The sequence below is a fragment of the Salminus brasiliensis genome, chromosome 10 (genome assembly GCF_030463535.1).
Source record: "Salminus brasiliensis chromosome 10, fSalBra1.hap2, whole genome shotgun sequence".
Taxonomy (NCBI): domain Eukaryota; kingdom Metazoa; phylum Chordata; class Actinopteri; order Characiformes; family Bryconidae; genus Salminus; species Salminus brasiliensis.
In genome coordinates, this window is record NC_132887.1 from 10570436 (window position 1) to 10592172 (window position 21737).

Genomic DNA, 21737 nt, shown 5'->3' on the forward strand with positions numbered 1-21737 from the left:
TCTCCTAACTGCAACTTTAATTTCACTACAGATAATCATGGAGACAAGCAGCAAACAGTGAGAATTAAAACGATTTGCATATCATAGCACATCTGTATTTCAGAGCTGAACATGCCTGCGCACTGTTCCACTATAATCTGATATCTCAAGCCCTGTGTTTCTGCTGCATAACGTAATGGATTTTTTTTTTACTTAAATCAAGCTACTAATATTTACTATCATCAGACATTTTTGTTCTGTAAAATTTCGGAAGCATTTTGGTGACCTACAGTATGCTGCATCTGTGTGCTTGGGGCTCTCTGATGCAGGCGGAAAATTCTGCTGTGTTAATTCTGGTGTCATCACTTTCCACTGTTTCTTCTCGTTCCCCTGTAATTTTCGAGCGAGGCTCACCAAGCGAGAAGTGCATTGTGAGCCCATTTCTCTCTCTCTGTCACATGCTAGTGTCAGCTATGGCAAAGCCGATGTGAAGATTCCGAGGTACATGGGTGCCTGTTTTAATTAGAACAGTGCCTGCCATAATTAACAGATGCTGACAGGAATTAAAGCTTGGCACTAGCCAGTCTCCCTTACACTCGGCGAGGGTCAGGGTGAGAGTGAGGGATAGAGAGAGAGACTTTGAGAAAAAGAAAGAGTGAGAGAAGGTGAGCGCTCTGAAGCAGTTCATGGAAAAATAGACACTTGTCACAGGATCTTTATGTCACCTACACCTCTCTGAAGTGTTCAGATATTGTCCCTTTAGCTTGTTGTAAGCTTCCAGCCAATCTCTACAGAACAGTACAGAACAGTACAGTGTTCAGTAACAGCAAATCCTGAACTACAGCATCAGTAGACAGGCCGTAGGTAAGGCCATGAACAGAACACACTCTGCGCCAATCATTACAGCCGCAATGCCATAATGTGACTTTATCCAATTGCTAGCACTTACCACAATCTACATTTAGCATGTGAGAGAGAATGGGAGTCTGGGCCTTCATGACATACTAAAATCCAAATGAGGAACAGAGTATGTCACACTCTGAGTGCTTCTGAAGTACACTTCCAAGAGTTCCTCAAGCATTGCTTCACAGGGATGAAACCACGGTCACTACTAGCTTAATCAACAGACATACGCATGTGTGTGCGTGAGTGTGTTTTACAGCTCTGACCGCTGCTGCTGGTGCGGAGAAGATAGCGGTTGGCTCTCGGGTGTCAGCTCTTCAAAGCAAGTGGGGTGCCGGTGGAGAGAGAGAGGGCTCAGGGCCAAAGCGGCTGGCATTTGCGTGGGGATTAGCCCTGGGCCTGAGGCTGCGCAGGGGCCAGCTGACCCCGGGCTCCTCTTTCTCTCCAAAAACAATAATAATCCCCCTCCGAGCACGGCCCCTACAAAAGGGCCTGTCCCCACTTACTTTGTGAGGGTCGGGCCGGGAGAGCCAGGGAGGGCTGGCGGGGACCCTTATTTTTGGTTCTCTCACCTGTTCTGGGTGCCTGTCCCTTGGGAGAGGGGAAAGTGTCAGCATGGCTGGGATGGTTGGCAGTGCCAAGGGGAGCTTAGGCGGACTTGTTTTTAGCTGGGAAAAGCACAGGGCCATGTCCCAGGGCCACGGCGAACCCTGCCTTTCATGGTTGCCGCCACTAACCCCCCCGTCAGCAGTATTTCACAGGGCCGCTGGCTGGCAGCTCCTCATGCTTGCAAGTATGTCGAGGCATTCATCCTCACGAGCAGTGACGAGAGAAGGAACTAACCCCCGAAAGATCCTAGTCAGAGCAGATCCCACAAACCTCAGTGGAAGAGTGTACAATCTTAGCCTAATGAACTGGTGGAGTTAAGACTGGATAGTGTTGCCCTAGTACGTCAGTGAATGATTTCAACGGCCTGTATAGGTCTTCATAGATCTGAGAGCAGCTCCATCCAGCTAGACTGGCTGTCTTCATATTTCACAGTGACGAGTATGCACTGTCTTACCTAATGGCACAGTTTCGCTGCCCTGAATATACCTTCTAATGTCACTTGATCATTCTCTACTGAATTCAAAGTGTGCCTGTGTATTGCCTCTCTAGTTTCTTGCAGACGTGAACAGACAGGCATGTGGACCTGGGCTGTGGTTGGGCAGTCCTTCATGTGTCTGTCTCCCAGTACAGATGATATACAATGTGTAAGACCACATGAAGAAGTGGGCCATGCTGCCTGCCCCTCTACCCACCCTGGTGGAAAACACGTGTTCTCACCCGTTGTAATCCTCTCACCTGTTAGGCTGAGGAACAGGCTGGCCTCCAGAGAACTGGCTGCCAGACAGACAGTTCACACACTCATCCACGTCTCTTTAAGCACAGGGAGAGAAGGTGCTGCAGACGGTTTACAGCACCTTCTGAAAAGCTCTTGCGAACTGGACTGCTAATTTTGCACAGGCATGAACATAATGATGGGAAACCAAAGTCTGGGTGTGCACTTATGTGTGCCCAGTGTCCGATAAGATGTAAAATACTGTACAATTAACTAAATGCGTCTTGCCTCTTTATGGGCTCAGTTGTCTCTGGCACCTCGAGGATGGATACAATAATACCTTGACTGATAGGAAGCATGCAAGAATGTATTACCACCGAGAGCAAGGAGTCAGGTCATTTTTTTGACCAGTCTGTTGGCAGACAGGATGAAAGCGAATACTTACTCATGCTTTCTTAAGGTTCGAGTTGCATGTACTTTTGTGCCTTCTGAACCCCTGGAACTAGTAGTGGGTAGAAAATGGCAGTTACGACCACTGCTTTCTGTTGCAGACTAAATTAGGAAATACAGGCAGAGTTTGACTGCCTAGATGATAACCTATGCTTAGATGCAGAGAGCTATCAGGCTGGGCAATTTACTCAGTGAGTGCCATACTGTACCATACCTTGAGTGCCGTGTCTCACTAAGCAGCTCGCTACAGTTTCCAGAGCACTGCTTCCTGATAAAGTGGACCTCATACAGCTGGGCAGAATGTGACTCTTGGCAAAGGCAGTTAGTTCCAAGAAGGGCTGAATCTGTTCTACAGCAATCGTGTCCCATGAGCTGGCAGAAATAGCACCGCTCCTCTAAACAGTGCATGAACCAACGTTTGGGTGCTCACAGATGTGGCTTATCCTTTTACTGCGCTTTTTGACAGGTGTGTCAAAGAATGGGTCAAAACATGCAGGCTTTGAAACTCTGCAATCTGGCTCTGTATGCATGCATTGCTGAAAGAACTACAAATGCCTTAATGCCATCACTAATAAGGACAATTATCCTATGGATCTGAGCTGAAAAATGTCCAAAATCTTCATCTTCATCATCTACAACACAATATAATCCAATGTACATATGAGAAAAATCACCTGTTCCACCAATACATCTATTTTCAGTCATGTGCTCCATGTAATACATTGATTCAAGACTATATATATTAGTGTATGTATAAGGCATATATTGTTACTGAAAGTGGTTTAATATGGTAGCGGTTCCTCTGTGGAAATGTCTACAGAATATACCATTTAGCAAACCAATACCAGTGCCTTAAGAACCTCCTGCGCTGTGTAAACTGGAAGATCTATATCCATTGATATCCACTGATGTCCAGTCTTACCACAACGGTCCCATCTCTGCCCCTCACTGACTTAATCCTATTGGACAACTACACCAATATTCTGGTTATTGTGGATACACTTTCAAAATAATGTCAACTAATCTCACCACTGACATTTGTCCCTGCAGCTTTCCACACCGCAGTCCCTGTTGCTTGATTCCTGTTGCTTGCACCTTATTTGAGTTTGCAGGCAGACTTTCATTCATTTTCACTGTCAGCTCCCTGAACACCAAACTATCCTACAGGCGATCAACCCACAATCTGGATGTGCCATGCCATAAGCTCAGTACTACATAAGGGGGTTCCTCAAGATCTTCAGAAAGAGTCAAACACTCTACAAATTAGGCTTGTACCATGTACTGCAGTATTTAAAAATGTTGATGGTATCTCAGAATGAGGACAGCATTTCATAATTACCATGCGTCTGATGTGTAATTTTCTGGTCTGTGTGTATCTAGTAAATGACCAGGAAAAGCTTATTCCCAATGTGCACTTAAGAAAACCACAGGGTAAGAGCGCTGTGGGTGCTCACTGATTGGCGATGTCATGCTCTAAAAAAACAAGCCCACCGCAGTTTAAGTTTAGCAATGCTGAGATCAACTTCAAGGCAGAGCATGGATGAATCAGTCTACTCAATATGCAGTCGAAAACACTCCAAAGGCCATTCACTCGACTTTGTGCTCTCAAAAATGAGGCTTTTTCCTTTAAACGTGTGTAGCTAAGCCTAGATAACTGGCTATGAGTCTAAACACAGGAGAACCCGGTCTCATTTCGCCTGTCTGTTACTCCCAACACAATATTTCACTCTCTCAAGTTTTTATTATCAACACTTAATGAATGCCAATAAATGCAGTTAGCCAACAGCAGCTGCACTGGGCACATCTGATACTCAGTGGAGCTGTAACCGAGCCAGTCAAGCAAAGGCTTTCTAAGCAAGTGAGCTATAGATGTGGTCGGCAGTGTGTTATCCCGCTAATTAAGCTAAAGCTAACCAGCTTCTCGGTCCAGATTCAGAGCAGTTTAACATTTGCAATTGTCAGATTGACAGAATGTTGTATTCAGCACTTGGTTTTTCATCTGGTCATCAATACTGCCCTGCTCATTATCACCTATATATATATCACCTCTATAGTTACATAAACTCTGTCCATCCTTTTGCTTATTATAACGTCTTTCCAACTATGATTTGATTTGTTTGGCTAAACATACATTTGTAAATTCTGTCCGCTGTTTTTACATCACTGAAACATGTAAGTCATGCTCCGGATGTCCACTTCCCCCGTGGATAAAAGAGAGTCGCCAGTGAGCTAGTGAGTTAAAGGGCAGTAGCCATTGGATTACATCAGTGTAATCTCTCAATAGTATCTGTTCCTATCCTCTCAGCTCCGATCCTCTTCCATTGATCAGAGGAAAAAAACCTGTAGTCCCTGACATTTGAGTCCCGCTATTGATCACTTCCTCTTTTATACAGACGGGGGGAAATGAAGCAATTTCACAGGAGTTTCAGGCCAACTTCTGCTGCATATCTTTCATCTGAGAACAGCAGGCCCATTACACTGTCTGGCATTTCTGGGTATGCACCAAAACACTGCCAAATATGGGTATATCACCTATACAGAACATTATTTTTGCATTATTGTTTTTGAAATGATCCTTTAAATGTTTTTATTCAAACTTTGCAAGAAATGCCGGCTGTCTTCATGAAAAATACAAGCTAAATATGGTCATTTACGTTCAATGCCCTCAACACAGATGCTGAATGATCTCAGCCATCATCAAAGACACTGCTAAAACATACATTTGCCAGAGCCTGTGACATAATCCTTGGCATCAGAGACATGTTCATGTTACGAGGACAATTAAGTAGAATGGAAAGTTTGCGATGGTCTACGCTGCACCTTCTCCCTGCTGTAAAGTTATAATTAGGGTGGATGGTTTCCATTCACTGCATGACCTTTCCTCTTCTAACCCAGCCCAACGGCTGGCCTCAGCTTGAGTGTGACTGGAGGCGGCCTTCTCCTGAGCTGAGACACAGTTACCCAGAGACAGGCAGGAGTTTGAGAGAGAGAGAGAGAGAGATGGACACGGCTCCCTGTGTTTTGTTCTCGTCTCCTTGAAAGGCCTGATTGATTTCGCGCTCACGTAGCGTAGGCAGGGAGACAGACGCCCGACCTTGCGTTGAGGAGAGATACCAAATGCAGACCAAGATGCCTTTCACGTCTTCATATTCATTTGCAAAATGTATTGACTTATTTTGATAGTGTTTGGAAATGGTAGGTGAAGGTGAGAGTGTGGAGTGCACGGTGGCTGGGATAGTTCTGACATGGAGCTTAAGAGCCTCGTGTGTTAAATGCTAAGTAGCACGTGCTACTGGTCACATTCATAACTGATAAAAGGGCGCACGGAGGACACTCGGTAAGTGAAGACACATTGAAGGAGGACATAGGTATATGCAAGCAGAATGAAGCGAGGATGGGGGACATGACCTTTTTCTAAATAGTGCAGGACTAGAGGAGAATTAGAGAGGTGTGCTGCGTTCCATACGGCAATGTTCTCTGGCACGGCACCCTGGGCCCTATAAATCACCCACTTAAAAGGCTTCTATTAGCTCATGTGGTAATGTCTGACACATTTAGACATCCAAGTCCAGGGGGCAATAAACTATTCTGAGCACTGTTTGGGGTGCATTCATAGAGGAATCTTATGGAGAAATAATGCACACCTGGACAATGCTATGTAAACAATTACATGTAGAGTTCATCCAGATTAGATCAGCCGATCTCATCAGATCATACAAATCAGCTCAACATGCATGCACTATTATATACTGTCACTCGAGTCACACATTTTGGGCGACATAGTAAAAAATATCACATAGCAATTTTTTAAAGTCTTTTCCATGTTACATTCCGGTTAAACTTGAGTAATTACACAGTTTGTAATGAAAAGTGCAGTTGATCAGTGTTCTTTAGGCACTGATGATATCCTTGATATGCTTAGAAAAGCATATTGTGTATCACAGTACCCTAATTTATCTCTATGCGATAAAATATTGTCATATTGCCCAGCTCTATTTTGACGTTTCACTTTTTGACACAATAGCAGTTGTCATTTATTTTGCGTCAGAATTACATGATGAATGGATCAATAGAAATGCTCCAAATGCTCCAAATGACTCTGAATAAAATCTTTTTCCATTGGCTTCCATTGAAAGTTTACCTTCTGTAAAATGACCATTTTGGTACAGTACAGTACATGAGAGTGACATATATCCTTCCCTCTGTCCATCCCTCTGTTTCTTCTGTAATTCTTACTAATCCATGCAAAATTACATTTGAAATATTTTACAATATTTCCAATCATTTTAATATTTAATAGAAAATATCATTTTCTTCACATCCAAAATGCTTTAAATACAAACATGTCTTTTCCGTTTTCCTGGATTTACCATCTGCATGCTGTGATGTGCAGTACACAGTGGCGTAGTCGACTGGCCCTCTACTCTCGTGTTTAAGCTTAGCTTCATTTTTGTCCTGACACTGGTGATTCATTTATGACCATCTCTCCCTATTTTCTAGTCTCTTATTCCTCTAGATAATATATTTCCATTAATTTTTCATCAGCTAGTAATGCGATTACTCCCTCATTCTCCCTCTCTCTCGCTCTCCCTCCCTCTATCTCAACATGCAGTTGAGAGATTCCGTTACCTCACTTAGCTCCATATAGATTGCTCTCTGCTGCTTTGAGGAAGAGCCTTTTAGAGACACTAAATGGATGGACTGGGTGTACTATAGACCACTACAGATATTCTATTCACCTGTTCTAAATGTATGCATGTAGCACTTCCTATACACACACTGCTCCATGTTACTGTTTAGTGGAGCGTGTTACGCAGTGTTCTTCCTATTTCACTATCAAGAAAGGAAGGATATGAATATAGTAATATCACTGCTGTCATGCAAAAATCTTATAACTCAATGTTTAGAAATGTGTCGCTCTTTGACATAATCTGGCAGTTGTTCTTTACATGGTGTCCGAATCTTGTGATGAATGGAAAGGTTTGTCCCATCTCCTGTAAAATTGCTGTTAAGAAGATTTTTTAGGATTTGTAAGTTCAACCAGAACGAACAGCTATGTGATGTGTTTTGTTCAAAAGAAATGTTGTGACACTACACTTCTTGTAACAAAAACTGTCACACGTCGCAGGTAAAGCAATGGCTAAAGCAAAAGCCAGCAAACACAGCCCTCCAGAGAGCTCAAACGGAGCAAGAGAGAGAAACCCATCCATGAGAAGGAAAAAAAAAAATCCATGGCCAGCATGTTTAATTGTCACTGAATTCCCAGCTGGCGTGACTTTAAAAAAGCATCCACAGGAAGGGAGCTGAGATGTTCGGAAAACATTTAGCGGATCAATATGCCGGGGAGAGCTGAGAGCGGCTGGAGTGTGTGCTCAGGGACCGCGTCGAAGCCTTTCCAGTCGGAATACTGTTACACTTCTATTAGTCAGATGCAGGGATCGACCTATTCAGCATATTTCTGTCCCTCTGCCCAACAGGCGCATTATTTACTGCTCCGTGGCTGGGACATGGGGGGTGGACAGCCGGGCCATGCCAACAGCCCCTCGAGCCTGCTCTGGCCTGGCATCAGCCCACCAGCACGCCAGCCAGCCACATTTATGACACCAGCATCAGATGTGTGTCTTCAACAAATACAGGCCTTCATCTGCTGCACACGCTCACTACTGCTATGCTGTTGGTGAGGTGTGCCTGACAGGCTGTGAGGACCACAGTAAATAGTTGCAAATAACTCTCACGCCATCTGATTCTTTTAAAGGCCAACATATGACATTATTAAGGGAAAAGAAGAGCTAATAAAAGTAAGACTTTGACATTGGACGCTTGCGAAAGGTGTACATAATACCAAAGCAGTAGGAGAAGTATATTCCTAGTCTTGAGAATTATCTATCAGATTTCCGAAATGTTAGCATGTCCGGATTCGAGTTGTGACTTAGGCTGGAACACAGATAGGATGTTGTACGGAGGAGCTGAATGGAGATGCTTTCTTTACGAAGTACTGAAAGAGTCAACTGAACAGTCTGGCAAACAAATAGGAAGACAGTCAGGGTGTAGGTAGAGATGTCTGATGAGGTCCTTACCTTCCTTCAGCATGCCGACTTTCAGACACTTCATGAAGCGGCAAGCTTGACAGGATTTGCGTCTCCGCTTTGTGATCTCACACTCGTTGGTGGCTGGACAGCTGTACTCTATGTTACCTGGGCAGGAGAGGAGATAAAGAGGATTAGAACTACCACTCTATAAACATAAGAATTTATTTATCTGCTTGTTTACCCATCCTTCAGCGTACCCAGGCTCCCAGCTCTGCGCAACGGTTAACAGACGCCTGTGCTGACCAACATCAGACAGGGAGTGCGGGGAGGAAGTGCCATCAACCCACCAATTGTGCAAGGCGAATTGGGTCCCACATGGTGTGGTAGCTTAACCCATGGATCAAGAGAACTGATCCCAATTCTCATCTAAATTTGGTTGACTTGTTGACTACCAGAGTGACTACGGGAGCAATGACTTTCTCACACAGGTCCAGTCAGTAGTGGATAACGTTTTTCATTTAATAAATAAAAAAAGCAAAGAAATCAGTGATGAATAAAAGAGAACAGAGAATCAGAAAAGTGCCTCTTTCTTAAAAGCCTTGTCTCTAAATTGGTCTCTAATAGTTAGCATCCCCCAAGTCAGCAGCATTCTCCAAGCCCTTCCACCCTCCCGCAGCCAGATCCTGCGCACCAACCCAGCCACTTTACATTATGCCCCACCAAACCACTCATTGCTGCGCAGCCTATCACTATTTACATACAGTCCGACTGGGGCACTGATACATTATTCAAGTCAAGCACTTCAGCGCTTGATTCCAATGAATAGGAGTTTCATTGGAGGACAATAAAAGAGCTGTTTCTGCTGTATTGTGGGACTAACAATAGGTAGAGTACTTGATATACGATCCCATTCTGCTTGTGTCCATGTAGATACATTTAACTGTAGGGAGGCATTTCAATTAGACTGTATATGGGTAATGGCAAGGGGTGGGGGGGCTGAATTCAGAATGACAGTCCACTATAAATGGGGAATGATGAGGAGGCACACCTACAATACTAGACAGCTCTCGCTCTCATGCACAGGCATGTTTTGAATATCTATACCTGGGGTTCTCTGTCTGAATTTATATGGGCCTCTGTTGCCATTGTGGTCAACTATCCTACGAATCTCTGACTGGTCTGGTCTGGAGGAACATCTACGCAATGGCATGTTCACCATCTCCATATTCCAAAGAGTGGCGCAAACATCTTGACTACAATTAGATAGCATCTTGCACAAAAATCCACTGCATGCATTATCATATACTAAACCTACGTTCAGGCATTACTCAATATGCTTCTCGTATTTCTGAAATACACCCGCAAGAGGTAACGTGATATATTCAGTTGATAGCCACGCATTTACATTGCATTCCTTTGACCCGGGCTCTGAGTCGGAATCTCACCGTGATACTCCTCCATCCCTATCCCTCCATCCCTCATTCCCTCCATCCCCCATTCCCAACTTGGGCAATTATGTTAACATTATTGCACAGATCAAGTGGAGGGTCCCTAGATATATTAAATAATTAGAAATTCCGCCTTTTATCTGGGTTATACAAATCAGTATGCAAATTCCACAGATCTCCTTGGGTTTGGGGTAAATAAAGGTGTGAAAATGAATGTGATGAAGTCTGATTGCTCCTCATCCTGTTTTCCCTCTTGTTGATATGAAAAACAAAACAGTTATAATAAATTATATTTCCTATGCGCTGATGGGTGGGTAGAGGAGGAGCCAGGAACCTTGAATCAATGAATATTAGCAGCTTCTGAGTCTTTCTAGATCTCTAGATCTAGAACACGTCTAGAATACGCACACATATTTGTGTTTGTTTATGCTGGATGCATGCATATAGATAAAGTCCAAAATACCAGCTCACTGACTGAATTCATCTTCACCAATAAAGCAGATAAGAGTCTGAAAAGGGTCTGATCTCAAGGGAGAATTTATTCAATATCTTCCTAAGAATTTTCCAAAATTTGTTCTTGATAAATGTCCCAACCAAAAGCCTACTTCAGATTAACAATGCATGTTTAAACCTGCAGAAGTCATTTCTTCTTAAGGACTGTTGGTAAATAAGGCCCATTCTTCTTTGGCCTTCGAGCATTGTTCGATCAGACGACTGACTTGGATGTGGTGCTCAGGGATACCTGAAACATTATATTTTCTATTCTTTTTGAGTCCGACAGTTTATTATAGAACGGCTCTCGGATTGCGCTGTTGGTAAATGTAGCTGGTATCCTGGCTGTGTGACTGGCACACTCTGTCAGCAGAGGAGCAGACCCTGCAGGTCCCGCAGGACGCTCATGTTTATGGGCAGTCTGCAAGGGGTAGGGCACGCGGTCCATGTGCACCCGTTACACCTGTGGGCTCACCGAATGCAACTGGGAAGATGCACATGAATGCATCTACGAGTGCGCTGGGCTTGAACACCCATACTTGCACGCATACACACTCACAGACCATGCAGATAAAGCACAGACATGTAAACACAGTAGTTTCCACAAGGTCAGAAATATGGAAACAGCTACACTCTTAAGAATAAAGGTGCTACGAATGCTTGTTTGAGTGATGCCACAGAAGAAGCACTTTTGGTTCCATAAAGAACCATGTTTGAAATAGAGAACCTTTTAAAGCCTGTGTATCACGATGTAAAGGTTCTTTACCAATGTAAATGTTAGTCACAATCTCAACCTCATTATATTATAAATATAGTTTTTATGGAACCAAAAGTGGTTTTGACACCCTTGGAAAGCAGCAGCCGTCATTTTCTTGATAAATAGATGACGAATAGATGTAAGAAAATCCTACAATTTCTCACAGGAACATATCTTAAAAAATTGTTTTCCTCACTAAAGTTACTGTTTTAAAAGTAATGATACAAAGGAAGTCATTTTTTCCCTAGCTAAAAAGTTAACACAGCTCCCTATTGAAAACTCCAGCACTTTGGGTTGATCTGGTTCAGAATTAAAGGTTACTTTATTAAACATTAAAAAGAATTGGAGTGGAAAACACACATAAAGCAAAGAGTTTTATCTTCTCAATATTTATCTGTCTCAATTTCTTTTATGGCTTTTCAGGACCTGTGCCAGGGCATGGTTTGGGGCAGACTCGGGGCGAGTAAGTAAATTACAGTAAAATGGCATGTATTTCTCATCAAAATCTAAACTGACTTTTACAGGCTTCCTGTCAGGCTCTATTACTCCATAGGAGAACGTGGGGGCCAGTCGATATGGCTTCGGTTTCATACAATTCCACACTTGTGTTCTAAACGACGGGAAAATGCGGCTCAGTAGGCGATCTATGGGGTTTGATTGGTGGTGCACGCGAGGTGTTTTGGGGCAACGGGGGATGAAGATGGCGGTGGTCCGGGATGGATGGTGATCAGACCTGACGTTAATTTGGGGCTTGGCTTTGACTGATGTAACTATCTCCATGTGCAAGTTCAAAAGGGCTTTACAGTGGATGAATAGGTGACAGGAGATGGATTTGCCGTCAACCTCTGTGTTGAAAAGGTAAGGCCAGTGGGGTCTTTGTCTGTAGGGAGGTGGAGGGTAGGGGGGAACTGAACCGAAAAAGAAAGCTAAATGAAGCTAGGAGAGAGGGGGAAAGAAGGGGAATAAAGAATAAGGAGAAATGTCTGCTGCTGCACTGACAAGGCATTGCTCTCTCAATTTCACCAAACTTTCTAAATCTAAGACACACAAATACTGAATAATTGGGCAGCAAATTCTGCAGTTCTTACTACTGGATGATATTTTCTTTGACCTTTTTGTTTCAGCTCCGACTGCTAGCGGAGCTACACTGTTTAGAATCGCAAGCGGCGTGACAGAAAGTCATGGCTCAGTTGTGGAAGGTGTGGGAAGAGATAACGCTTATGAAATATGGAACAATAAAAAGTTTAGTGTTGGTTTAGATATACAACATGCATCAATGCCTTTCAATGGCTGAGAACGCAGTGATGTTTGGAGGGAAAAAAGGGAAAATAGCATACAGAACTGTATACGGAATATTTTCTTCTCTACAGCTTCTTGGCTTCCCAAGCGCTTAAATGCCTGCAGTCCACCTACTATTCATCGGGAGGCTTTAGATCACTCTCTTTTAACAATGTTGTCTGGGTGATAAAGAGGCAAAAGCAGCGTGTGCAGCTGTGACAACTCATTTTTCAATAAGACGCGTGAATGGGGAGAAGGTATTACATGTTTGGCAGTAAAAAAGCCATTTTGCAGCGGCGTTAAGGCTGAATGGAACTGATTAAAATGACGAGGCAAATTAAATGCCACCTCTCCTGCTTTGTCCTCATTAAAGGGACGCCGGCTCACACTTACAACCCTCGTCAGCCTCGTTATTTACTTAATTAATCACGTCTAATTCACATCACTTATCCTGTTTTTCCTTCAAGAGCTCTTTGTCTGCCCATTCTCTTCCCCACTCTTCCTCCCGGCCTCTCGTTTTTTTTTTGTTTTTTTTTTTGTCCTTTTTCTTTTTTCTTACTTTCTCACCCCCCCGCCCCCCCACCCCAAAAATCTTCCCGTGTTCAGCCAGGGACTCACGTCTGCTTATTATGCCATTAGCCCGCCTCTCTCCCACTCTTTCAAAAGAGCAGACGGGTCCCTCTCCAATCTAAAGAAAGTCGGCAGCGCCCCCCCCCTCCTCTTTTTCTCATCCCTTCTTCCTTCCCTTTGCCGAAATTACCCAGCGACGCGTGCCTGCGTTTCTAATTGCGGCGGTTGTCCCCGGAGACAGACCCCTCCCCTTGGCCTAATGAAAAGCCTCGGCCTTAATTACTCCTCCTGAACGCTGATTGTTATTGACAAAACTCCTGTGGCTCGGACAAACGGCACAAGATTAGGTCCATTACAGGCAGCCCTCCAAGAGGAAGAAAAGAGCAAAACAGAGGCAGAGATAGAGGGAAATTTCAACCTGACGCACCGAAAGAGGAGAAGAATAAAAGAAGAGGACTCTGACATTTTCTGGGGGAGGGACCCGTTCATGGAACCCCCCTCTTCTTAATTGTTTAGGCCATCACTCCACTTAAGACGGCTCATTATTTCAAGGGTCTGATTTTTTTTACTCCTCTCCATTGTAAAGGCTTTTGTGTGCCTCTCAGTGACTTTAAGCGTGGGGTTAAAAGCCTGCGTCTAAATATGTGACTTGAGGGAAAATGCTCATCTTTTGTCAACAGAGGAGATTGCTGGCCGAGTGAGTGTAAATAGTGGGGATTGGACAAAGGCAATTGTTTGTCTGCAAAAAGGTACATAGACTGTTTAAAGCCGATAGGAGCACTGGGCCAATATCAACAGCCCCGACAGAGCAATATTCAAACACCTGAGTAACATGAGGCTGCGCAGCTGAGGAAAAGAACTTTTCCCCCTGTCTTTTGTGAGCGTAGACCGTCCCACAGCGGTGTTTAGTATGTCGAAGGAGAGCTCATATCTGCTGGTGTGATAAGGGCAGTCAGTCCTTGAGATATGCATTAGCGTTAGCATGTTGTTAAAAGTTTACGATGGCGGAGCAATGGGATCAGGTCATAATTGCTGGTGTTCACCCTTCCTTTCTTTTTTTCCTGCTCTTTCTCTCTCACTCTCTTTTACACTCTCTCTTTCCCTCTGTCTCTCTCACAGACACACTCACACACACACTTATACCTGTGTGACTCCATCTGATTAATATCTGGGTCATCACACACTGACTGTTCTGCCTGTGCCAATCCAATGTGACCCTGTTGTACCTGCAGTGTCTGTACCAGCCAGCAACACAGCACACAGTATATCCACACTGAGATGAATTAGAGAAAAAGGCTCTTGTGGAAAACAGCTGCACTGAAGGCCTGAAACGTCTTAAAAACATCCAACAAACCTGACTATAATCATCCACTTAAATCTGTTAAGAGATGAATTCATTGGATTGACTAATGCATGTCATGGAAACCCTAAACTCATGGCACTGTCAGTATTTATGGGAATAGTGGTGAACGTAATGCATTCGATCTGAAGCAATGTAGGACAGAAAGCAGCAAAAGCTGTTCCTCCTGTCTTTCTATTCCTGTCTGGTCAGTGTGGTCATCTGATCATGTGCCAGTGTAACAATATCTGCCTTTTAGACAATCAAATGAATTGATCCCAATGATGATGTCACCACTGGCGCCAAACGGAGCACTGGTCAGTGTGTGTCTACTGTGACCGGGTTACAATTGGGGTTGGATTGTGACCTATTGGTCAGTATAAATTTGGGTAGGTCTTCTTCACGTATGGCTCTCGGTATGTCAGGGTAGAAATTTGTAACTTGTAATAGACATGCTATAGTTTCTTTTCCACTCTGGGGATGAGCGGTCAGCAAAGCCACAGCATTCCATGTAAATTTGTTCCTCTATTTTGCTGCTAAATCAGAAGTACAAGAAAACAAAGTGACGGCAGGAAGTGATGCTCGGCTCTAGTGATTTGTTTGTGTTTTTTTCATGCTGGATCAGATGGTTAGCACCAGTGTATCCTCCACTCCCCACAACACGGGCTCAGGTAATTCATTTGAGGTAAAAACAATGTGGAAAAGATCAAGTAAAACACTGATATTGAATGATATCGGAATTATAATTTTTGTTATCAGAAATTTGACTCTTAATTATATATTTATGAAAAAGCAGGATGTTCAGGTGACATTGCTTTTTCTCTAGAAACGTCCACTGGCTGCTTAGAACGATGGATGGCCAAATGGCAAATAAACAGATATGGCCTATGGCATGGAAAATTGTATTTTGTCCATGTTTTATTCAATGTCATTATAAAGAAATTGGCCAATGTGTTTTTTGTCTTTACCTGAAGCTCACACAAACTAGCAAATTCCCAGTACTTTCTATTAGCCAATATTACAATATAAATAAAACTATTTCAATTATTAAATACAAAGAGCTGTTATGTCAAACATAAGAGGCAACTTCAGCACAGATCTGCCCAAATATAACTGTACACTGTCTAACTGCCGATTGTCTTGGCCAATTTCAGTTATTCCAAGTAAGACTCAGAGCGCATGATATGAAAATACTTGTCTTTTACTGTGGTTTGTAAACAAACCCAAATCCAATAAAACCCTTGATGCACATTTAAAAAAAGGCTACAATGATATAATGGACTGTCAACCTATCAGCTTGTTACTTGTTACTATATTGTTTATTCTAATACTATACATTTTCAGCAACAAGGGTTCTAAGTCCTTAAAAAAGTTTTAGGAGAACTTTAACCAGGCAATAACCCTGGAATAGCCCTTCTTTGAGTTGTCAGTGTTTAATATAGAACTGCTGCCTTTACAGTGTTGTTGTTTAGAGGTCCTCTTTATCTGCTACAGAAGTGCTGACAATACCTGTGATATAAAAGAATATTGTAACCTAATGAATCACAACAGCCCAACAGGCCCAAACCCTGGACAAGAAGATCCATAAAACCGTGTGTGTCGGTACCTTGTATCGTCCTCTTAAAGAAGGCCTTGCAGGCCTCGCAGGAAGCCACACCGTAGTGGTAGCCCGAGGCGATGTCTCCGCAGACCAGACACAGGCGTTTGGGGATGGAGTTGAGCATGTACTCGCACTTGATGGGGCCCGAATCCTCCAGCAGCGTGCTGGAGCAGTCCTCGTAGCGCTTGCGGCAGGCGCTGCCCGCGGCCCCCAGGGGCCCGGCCGGCGTGAACATGGGAGGAGAGTCCAGGCCGTTGGAGTGGCTGTTGATGGCGCTGGCGTAACCGCCGCTTGCGTCCGAGTGGGCTCCTGGACTCGGGTGGCTGGCCGTGTCCACCAGCGAGGAAGGACTGGATGGCTCCGTCTTTATGTACGAGCCACAGCTGGACGGCAGGTGCCGCTCCTCAGCGGCCATCCTGTTCAACAGCCTGAGAGGGAGAGAGAAAGCGAGAGGGACAGAGACGTGGAGAGAAAGAGATTCAGCATGTGAGACTGAGATATATTCAGTATGCAATAGTGATGTAATATCAGTCATTTAATAACTGAACAGAAGTGTCAGGCCTATTAATATAATACTGATAAACCAAAAAGCATACGACAGTTCAGACTATGCTTATGTCATCACTGTCCTGTAAAACATGTGCATCTCCATATTGGCAGTTTTCACTTTTTGACATAATGTGAATCTGGCAATTGTTCTTTACATTGTTGTCAAAATTTCATGATAAATGAACCAATAGTAATGCTCCAAAATGACTTTTGGAATTGACTTTCCTTTTTCTGTAAAGTGGCCATTTCGAATATACAAGGCTTTTCTATGCAACAGCAATGATACATCTATAATACAAACAATAACAAAATCTGTATGTACAAGCTTGTCTATGCATACAGTAATTAACATCTGATAAGCCATCCATTAATGACAGCATAACAACAATTTGGTATCTTAAATGATATGTCTTAAAAACTGTCTGAACATATCCTACATTTCTATGAACATCTAAGTCATAGAAATCGAAACTAAGACTTAAAAATGAGAAAGAGGTGAACTGGGCCAAAAATGAGGCAGTCCAGGGTCCAGCACTGTTTGCAGATTTTCCTGCTCTAACAGACCTACTGAAACTGTGCAGGAATCCAGCCCTTTGGGACAGGAAATTGCCCACTCCTGAATTAAAACCTCTAACCACAAGCTTGGCTAGCTGTTGTAACTAGTTAACCTACTAGAACCACTAAAAGGAGATTATTTACTTTGGAGAAAGCAAAACTGTGCAAAACTGTGCAAGGCCACTTTGAAACATAATGATGCATAAGTAGTGAAGTGCAGCTGGGCCGGCCTACGCAGCACACACTGTCGCTGAGAGCAGTGCTGCTGCATGGCCCTACATTACCAGTTAATAAACCTACAGCTGCCATCCCACCCGCAGCAACTCAGGGACACTGGTTATTCTAAATGCTGTTATTTTGTGATAAACAGGCAATTTATAATAAATAAGATGAATATTGTGATTTTTAACATTTACTTTCTTTGCTCTTGCTCTTGCTCTCACTCTCTCTCTCTCTCTCTCTCTCTCTCACACACACACACACTTACTCACAGTGAAGAGCACTCTTAGCAACTCTGCTGCAGGTTCACTCATCTGTGTAGGCTCTACAGGAGAGACACTTTTTAGTGACACTATTATGGGCATGAGTGTCTGTGTCTGAATTTAGGCCAAAGAGGTAAACCAGAATATTTTATATATGAAGGGTTTAGTTGCAAAATGCATTTTGCCATTTTTTTAGTTTTAATTTAATTAGATTTTCAGTATAATAAGGTGTTTGAGAGGTCTTCACACACAGGTTACTTCAGAGCTATATGTTGCTTCATTCTACTGTAATCAGAAAAAGAAATTGTGTGTTTATTACAATTCATATCTAATAGTTTATAAGCAGCACAATGGCCGTCAATGAACAGACTACACTCTCTGGAAAAAAATTTACCCCTCTCGTCACTGGAGTGGTACCCCTCTCGTCACTGAGGTGATACCCTCTAAGGTATGTTTTCAGTACTTTCAGTAAAGGGACTTAATTGTACCGTGTTTAAGTGCAGTTGTTTTTCCTCTACTTTTAATGCTAACAACTGGACCTTAGGACTACGTTGTATTACTAAGGGTACATTTTAGGGGTGTGAGAAAATAATATACATACAAATAATAAACATACTATGGGACTATTTCCATTCCAATGTAAAGTAGCTATTGAAATGTTACCCCTAATGTTAGGTAATGTTACAGCGTTAGACTCTATACAGACACGCAAACAGGTACACACAGTCTCGTTCAGTTTGCAGGGCCTCTCTCTGCGCCCCTCTTCAGCATGGTGAGTTTGGTGGGAGATATGTAAGATGTTAGGGTCGCAGAGAGGTTACTCACACGTTAGAATTAGGTGAAGGCGACAGGGGTGATAGGTCAGACACATTGGCTCACATTAATGAAATTGAGCTTTGCCTAGCTTTATGCAAATGTGGCTGCCGAGGTTACACTTTGAGTGGCAGGCCCACACCCCAAGCGTTTTGCTTTAATTAGCATACTGCTAACTAATGGCAAATATTGACATACAGGAGCTTACATGTCACCGCTTGGCTTCCTCATCATCAGCAACGTGAAGGAGCTGTTCTTCACTCTCGGACAAGAAATATGAAATGTAAAGAATGTGAGGAGCGGAGAGGGAAAGCAGGAGTAAAAGATCCCAAATCGGAAGAATACGCCAGTGAACTACGAGGCGGGCCTGAAACATATATAACCCCCCTTCTGTCCCTGGGCTGTCTCCCTCTCTCTCTCTCTCTCTCTCTCTCTCTGTGGCTGATTTAATTGTAAGTGTGGGTGACTGTAGGGTTCAGGCCCAAGGGTCACTAGGTCAACCTTATTTTCTCACCCCAGCTTCCTGTGCCCGCGGAGACAGGGTCAACGTGTCAAATTAAATCTCATTGCTTGGTTTCCCTCTCTATTCGCCCGCCATGTATATTCATCGCAGCTCCAGCTGCCGCCACCTCTGGAAATTCACAAAAAGGTTAACTGCTAAAATAAATAATAAAAAACGCCCCCTGTTAAAACCGGTGACCTTGTAGAATAAGGCCTTTGCCTGCGTACTCCATTTTATTTTTTTTAGGCCAATATAGCAAGACCGGACACATTTACATTGAGACTAAAAATATATTTTTCACTCAAGGTTTTCCACTAAACTCAACAACAGCCATACAAAATGTAGATTTCGTTAAATCGACACTGAGAGAAAAAACAAAAAAAAGCCAATACGACGATCTGAACCCCCGACGATTGGTTCCCCAAACGAATGCAAGAACCAGACGTCATTGGCAGCCGGCTTCTGAATACAGATGCATATGCATGCACCTTTTCGCACCTTCACTTGACTTATTAAAAGCCATATATTAGAAACGTCAGCGTACACGACAGTTCCATTTAGCCTTTATTTCTCAAATTCAGAGCGAGCTTAACCCTAGTTCAAAGGTTACTGTGGAGGTGACACTTAGCATAATTGTATAAGTGTGTTAACTGTTGTGCTCCCAGCTCTGTGTTCATATATAATGAATACAGGCTGCCGGTATCCCTCCTGGCCAGGGTGACGCATTGCTCTGGAGCGGCGCTCCATACTCAGATTATTTCATTGAAAGAATTAGGCTAATACCACCATGCTAAGATCTCGTCTCCATTCAAATCAATCAGTTCTATTCTTCTATTTAACCTGCCAGCTAGACAAATCCTGAGTTTAGCTTTACAACAGCAGGACATGATAGCCCATAGCAGTACAGTGGATATTACCTTTTAGGAGGTATTTTTACTCACTATTACATTAAAGCAATTAAAACATTGCAATCACTGAAATGTGCTAAGTTTTGGCTCAGTGCTTTACTGTGTTAGGTACAGCCAGCACAACAAAGACTTCTTCTTTTACTCATTTTTTAATCTTTTACCTCCTTCTTTTGTTCCCCTGTGCATCCATTGAAATTCATGCTGAGTGTTGCCCACCAAGCATAATGTTCAGTTTGAGTCTAATCTGATTCCTCCTGGCCGTCCTAACAGAATTTCAGCAGCTGTAATATCGTTGTGCGACGGTGGCGGTGCTGGAGATTAGCTGCTCTAATGATCCTGTGCCCTCGTGCTCTTGCGGGCCATGGGACCCACGCTCAGTCTGTCACCCTCCTTGCCACTGCATTTCTCTAACCTCAACACACCACAGTGCTTCTCAGAACACTGCCACAAGCTTTACAGAACGGCCGCCCAAGACGAGTCACTGAATTGTCCTCAGCACTGTTAATGTAGCTGTTCTGTGCTTATCTAAATAAATTCGCAACAAATATTCTGTCACACCTGTTTCTCAAATATTCTGCAACAAAATTCTCTCTCTCTCTCTCTCTCTCTCTATATATATATATATATATATATATATATACCTGAAAGAAAAATCACAAGAAACCTCTGTTCCAATTTCAAGAAATGCACAGAATTCTGTATCTAAAGAAATGTGCAAACAAAATTCTTCTATACCTATCTCAAGGAATTTACAACCAAAATTCAGTACCTATCTTAAGAATTTCATAAAACTTTATTTTGTGAATAAAAATTTTGTTATATATAGAACATTCTGTACCTATCTCAAGAAATTTGCAAACAAAATTACAGATATATATGAGGAAATTCCCAGCACAATTATGTACCTATCTCTGAAATTCACAATAGAATTTGCAATACATTCACAACCAAAGTTCTTCTATATCTATATCTATAGGAATAAACATATTCCTTTATATATAGATATAGAAGAAATTTGCAAATTTGAAAAAATCTGCAGACAAAATCTGGTGATTCACGAGCTGATATATGTGTGTATAAATAATGATGAAATTCAGAGTTATCTAAGTGCTGTCTCTGTAAATAATTCCTCCAGACATTTACCATGAACAACAAAGACATTTTTTTTTGTCGAGTGGCTGGGGTAAAGTCCACAGAGCCCTCTCACTTCCTCTCTCTCTCAGTTTTTCTCAGTCTCTCTCTCTCTCTCTCTTTTACACACACACACACACACACAGTGAGCGCAGTACGAGCGGGAAGCCCTTCGCAGACAGGGTGCTATCAGATGGCCCGGTGTGGAGGCGGGGGGATCAGAGAGAGGACCCCAGGCGATGGGGCTGATAAGGGTCTGGCCTGGGAGCAGCCATTGGAGGAGGAACTCAATTAACTCATGACAGGCACTCACACTCCTCTGGGCTCAGAGGCAACAGTGAAGCCTCGCGGGCAGGTGCCACGCTGCCCTCTTCCTCTGGAGGCAGTCAGCAGTGCAGAGAGATCACACTGAGGCAGGGCAACATAGCAGACTAATTTACTAAACACGGCATGAGAAGACTGCTGTGAGAAGAACAGTTTACATTTCCCTGCTGCTGTAGTCTCTTTTTTTCTTTTTTTCTTTATCTGTCCAAAAGGGCTGCACAATATATCGTTTTAGAATCGTTGTGATGTGCACATGCAGAACAATCATATCACAGGACACGCAGTGTAATGTAAGGTATGTTAAATC

The 21737-nt window shown here is 43.1% G+C and overlaps 1 protein-coding gene across 4 annotated transcripts in view; it reads right to left on the reverse strand.

The window, feature by feature from the left end:
* The window catches only part of esrrb (estrogen-related receptor beta), a 40622-nt gene extending 24028 nt beyond the window's left edge, over nt 1-16594 (reverse strand). For 2 of the 4 annotated variants that reach the window (XM_072690295.1, XM_072690294.1), the window contains exons 1-2: nt 16173-16587; nt 8731-8847 (exon numbers count right to left, since the gene is read on the reverse strand). In XM_072690295.1, the coding sequence (XP_072546396.1) occupies nt 8731-8847; nt 16173-16581 (526 nt within the window). In that variant the 5' untranslated portion in view covers nt 16582-16587. Of the gene's footprint in view, nt 1-8730; nt 8848-16172 lie in introns of all 4 variants that reach the window. The other 2 variants (XM_072690292.1, XM_072690293.1) reach the window with 2 other exon arrangements.
* Between the last annotated feature and the right edge of the window lie 5143 nt (nt 16595-21737).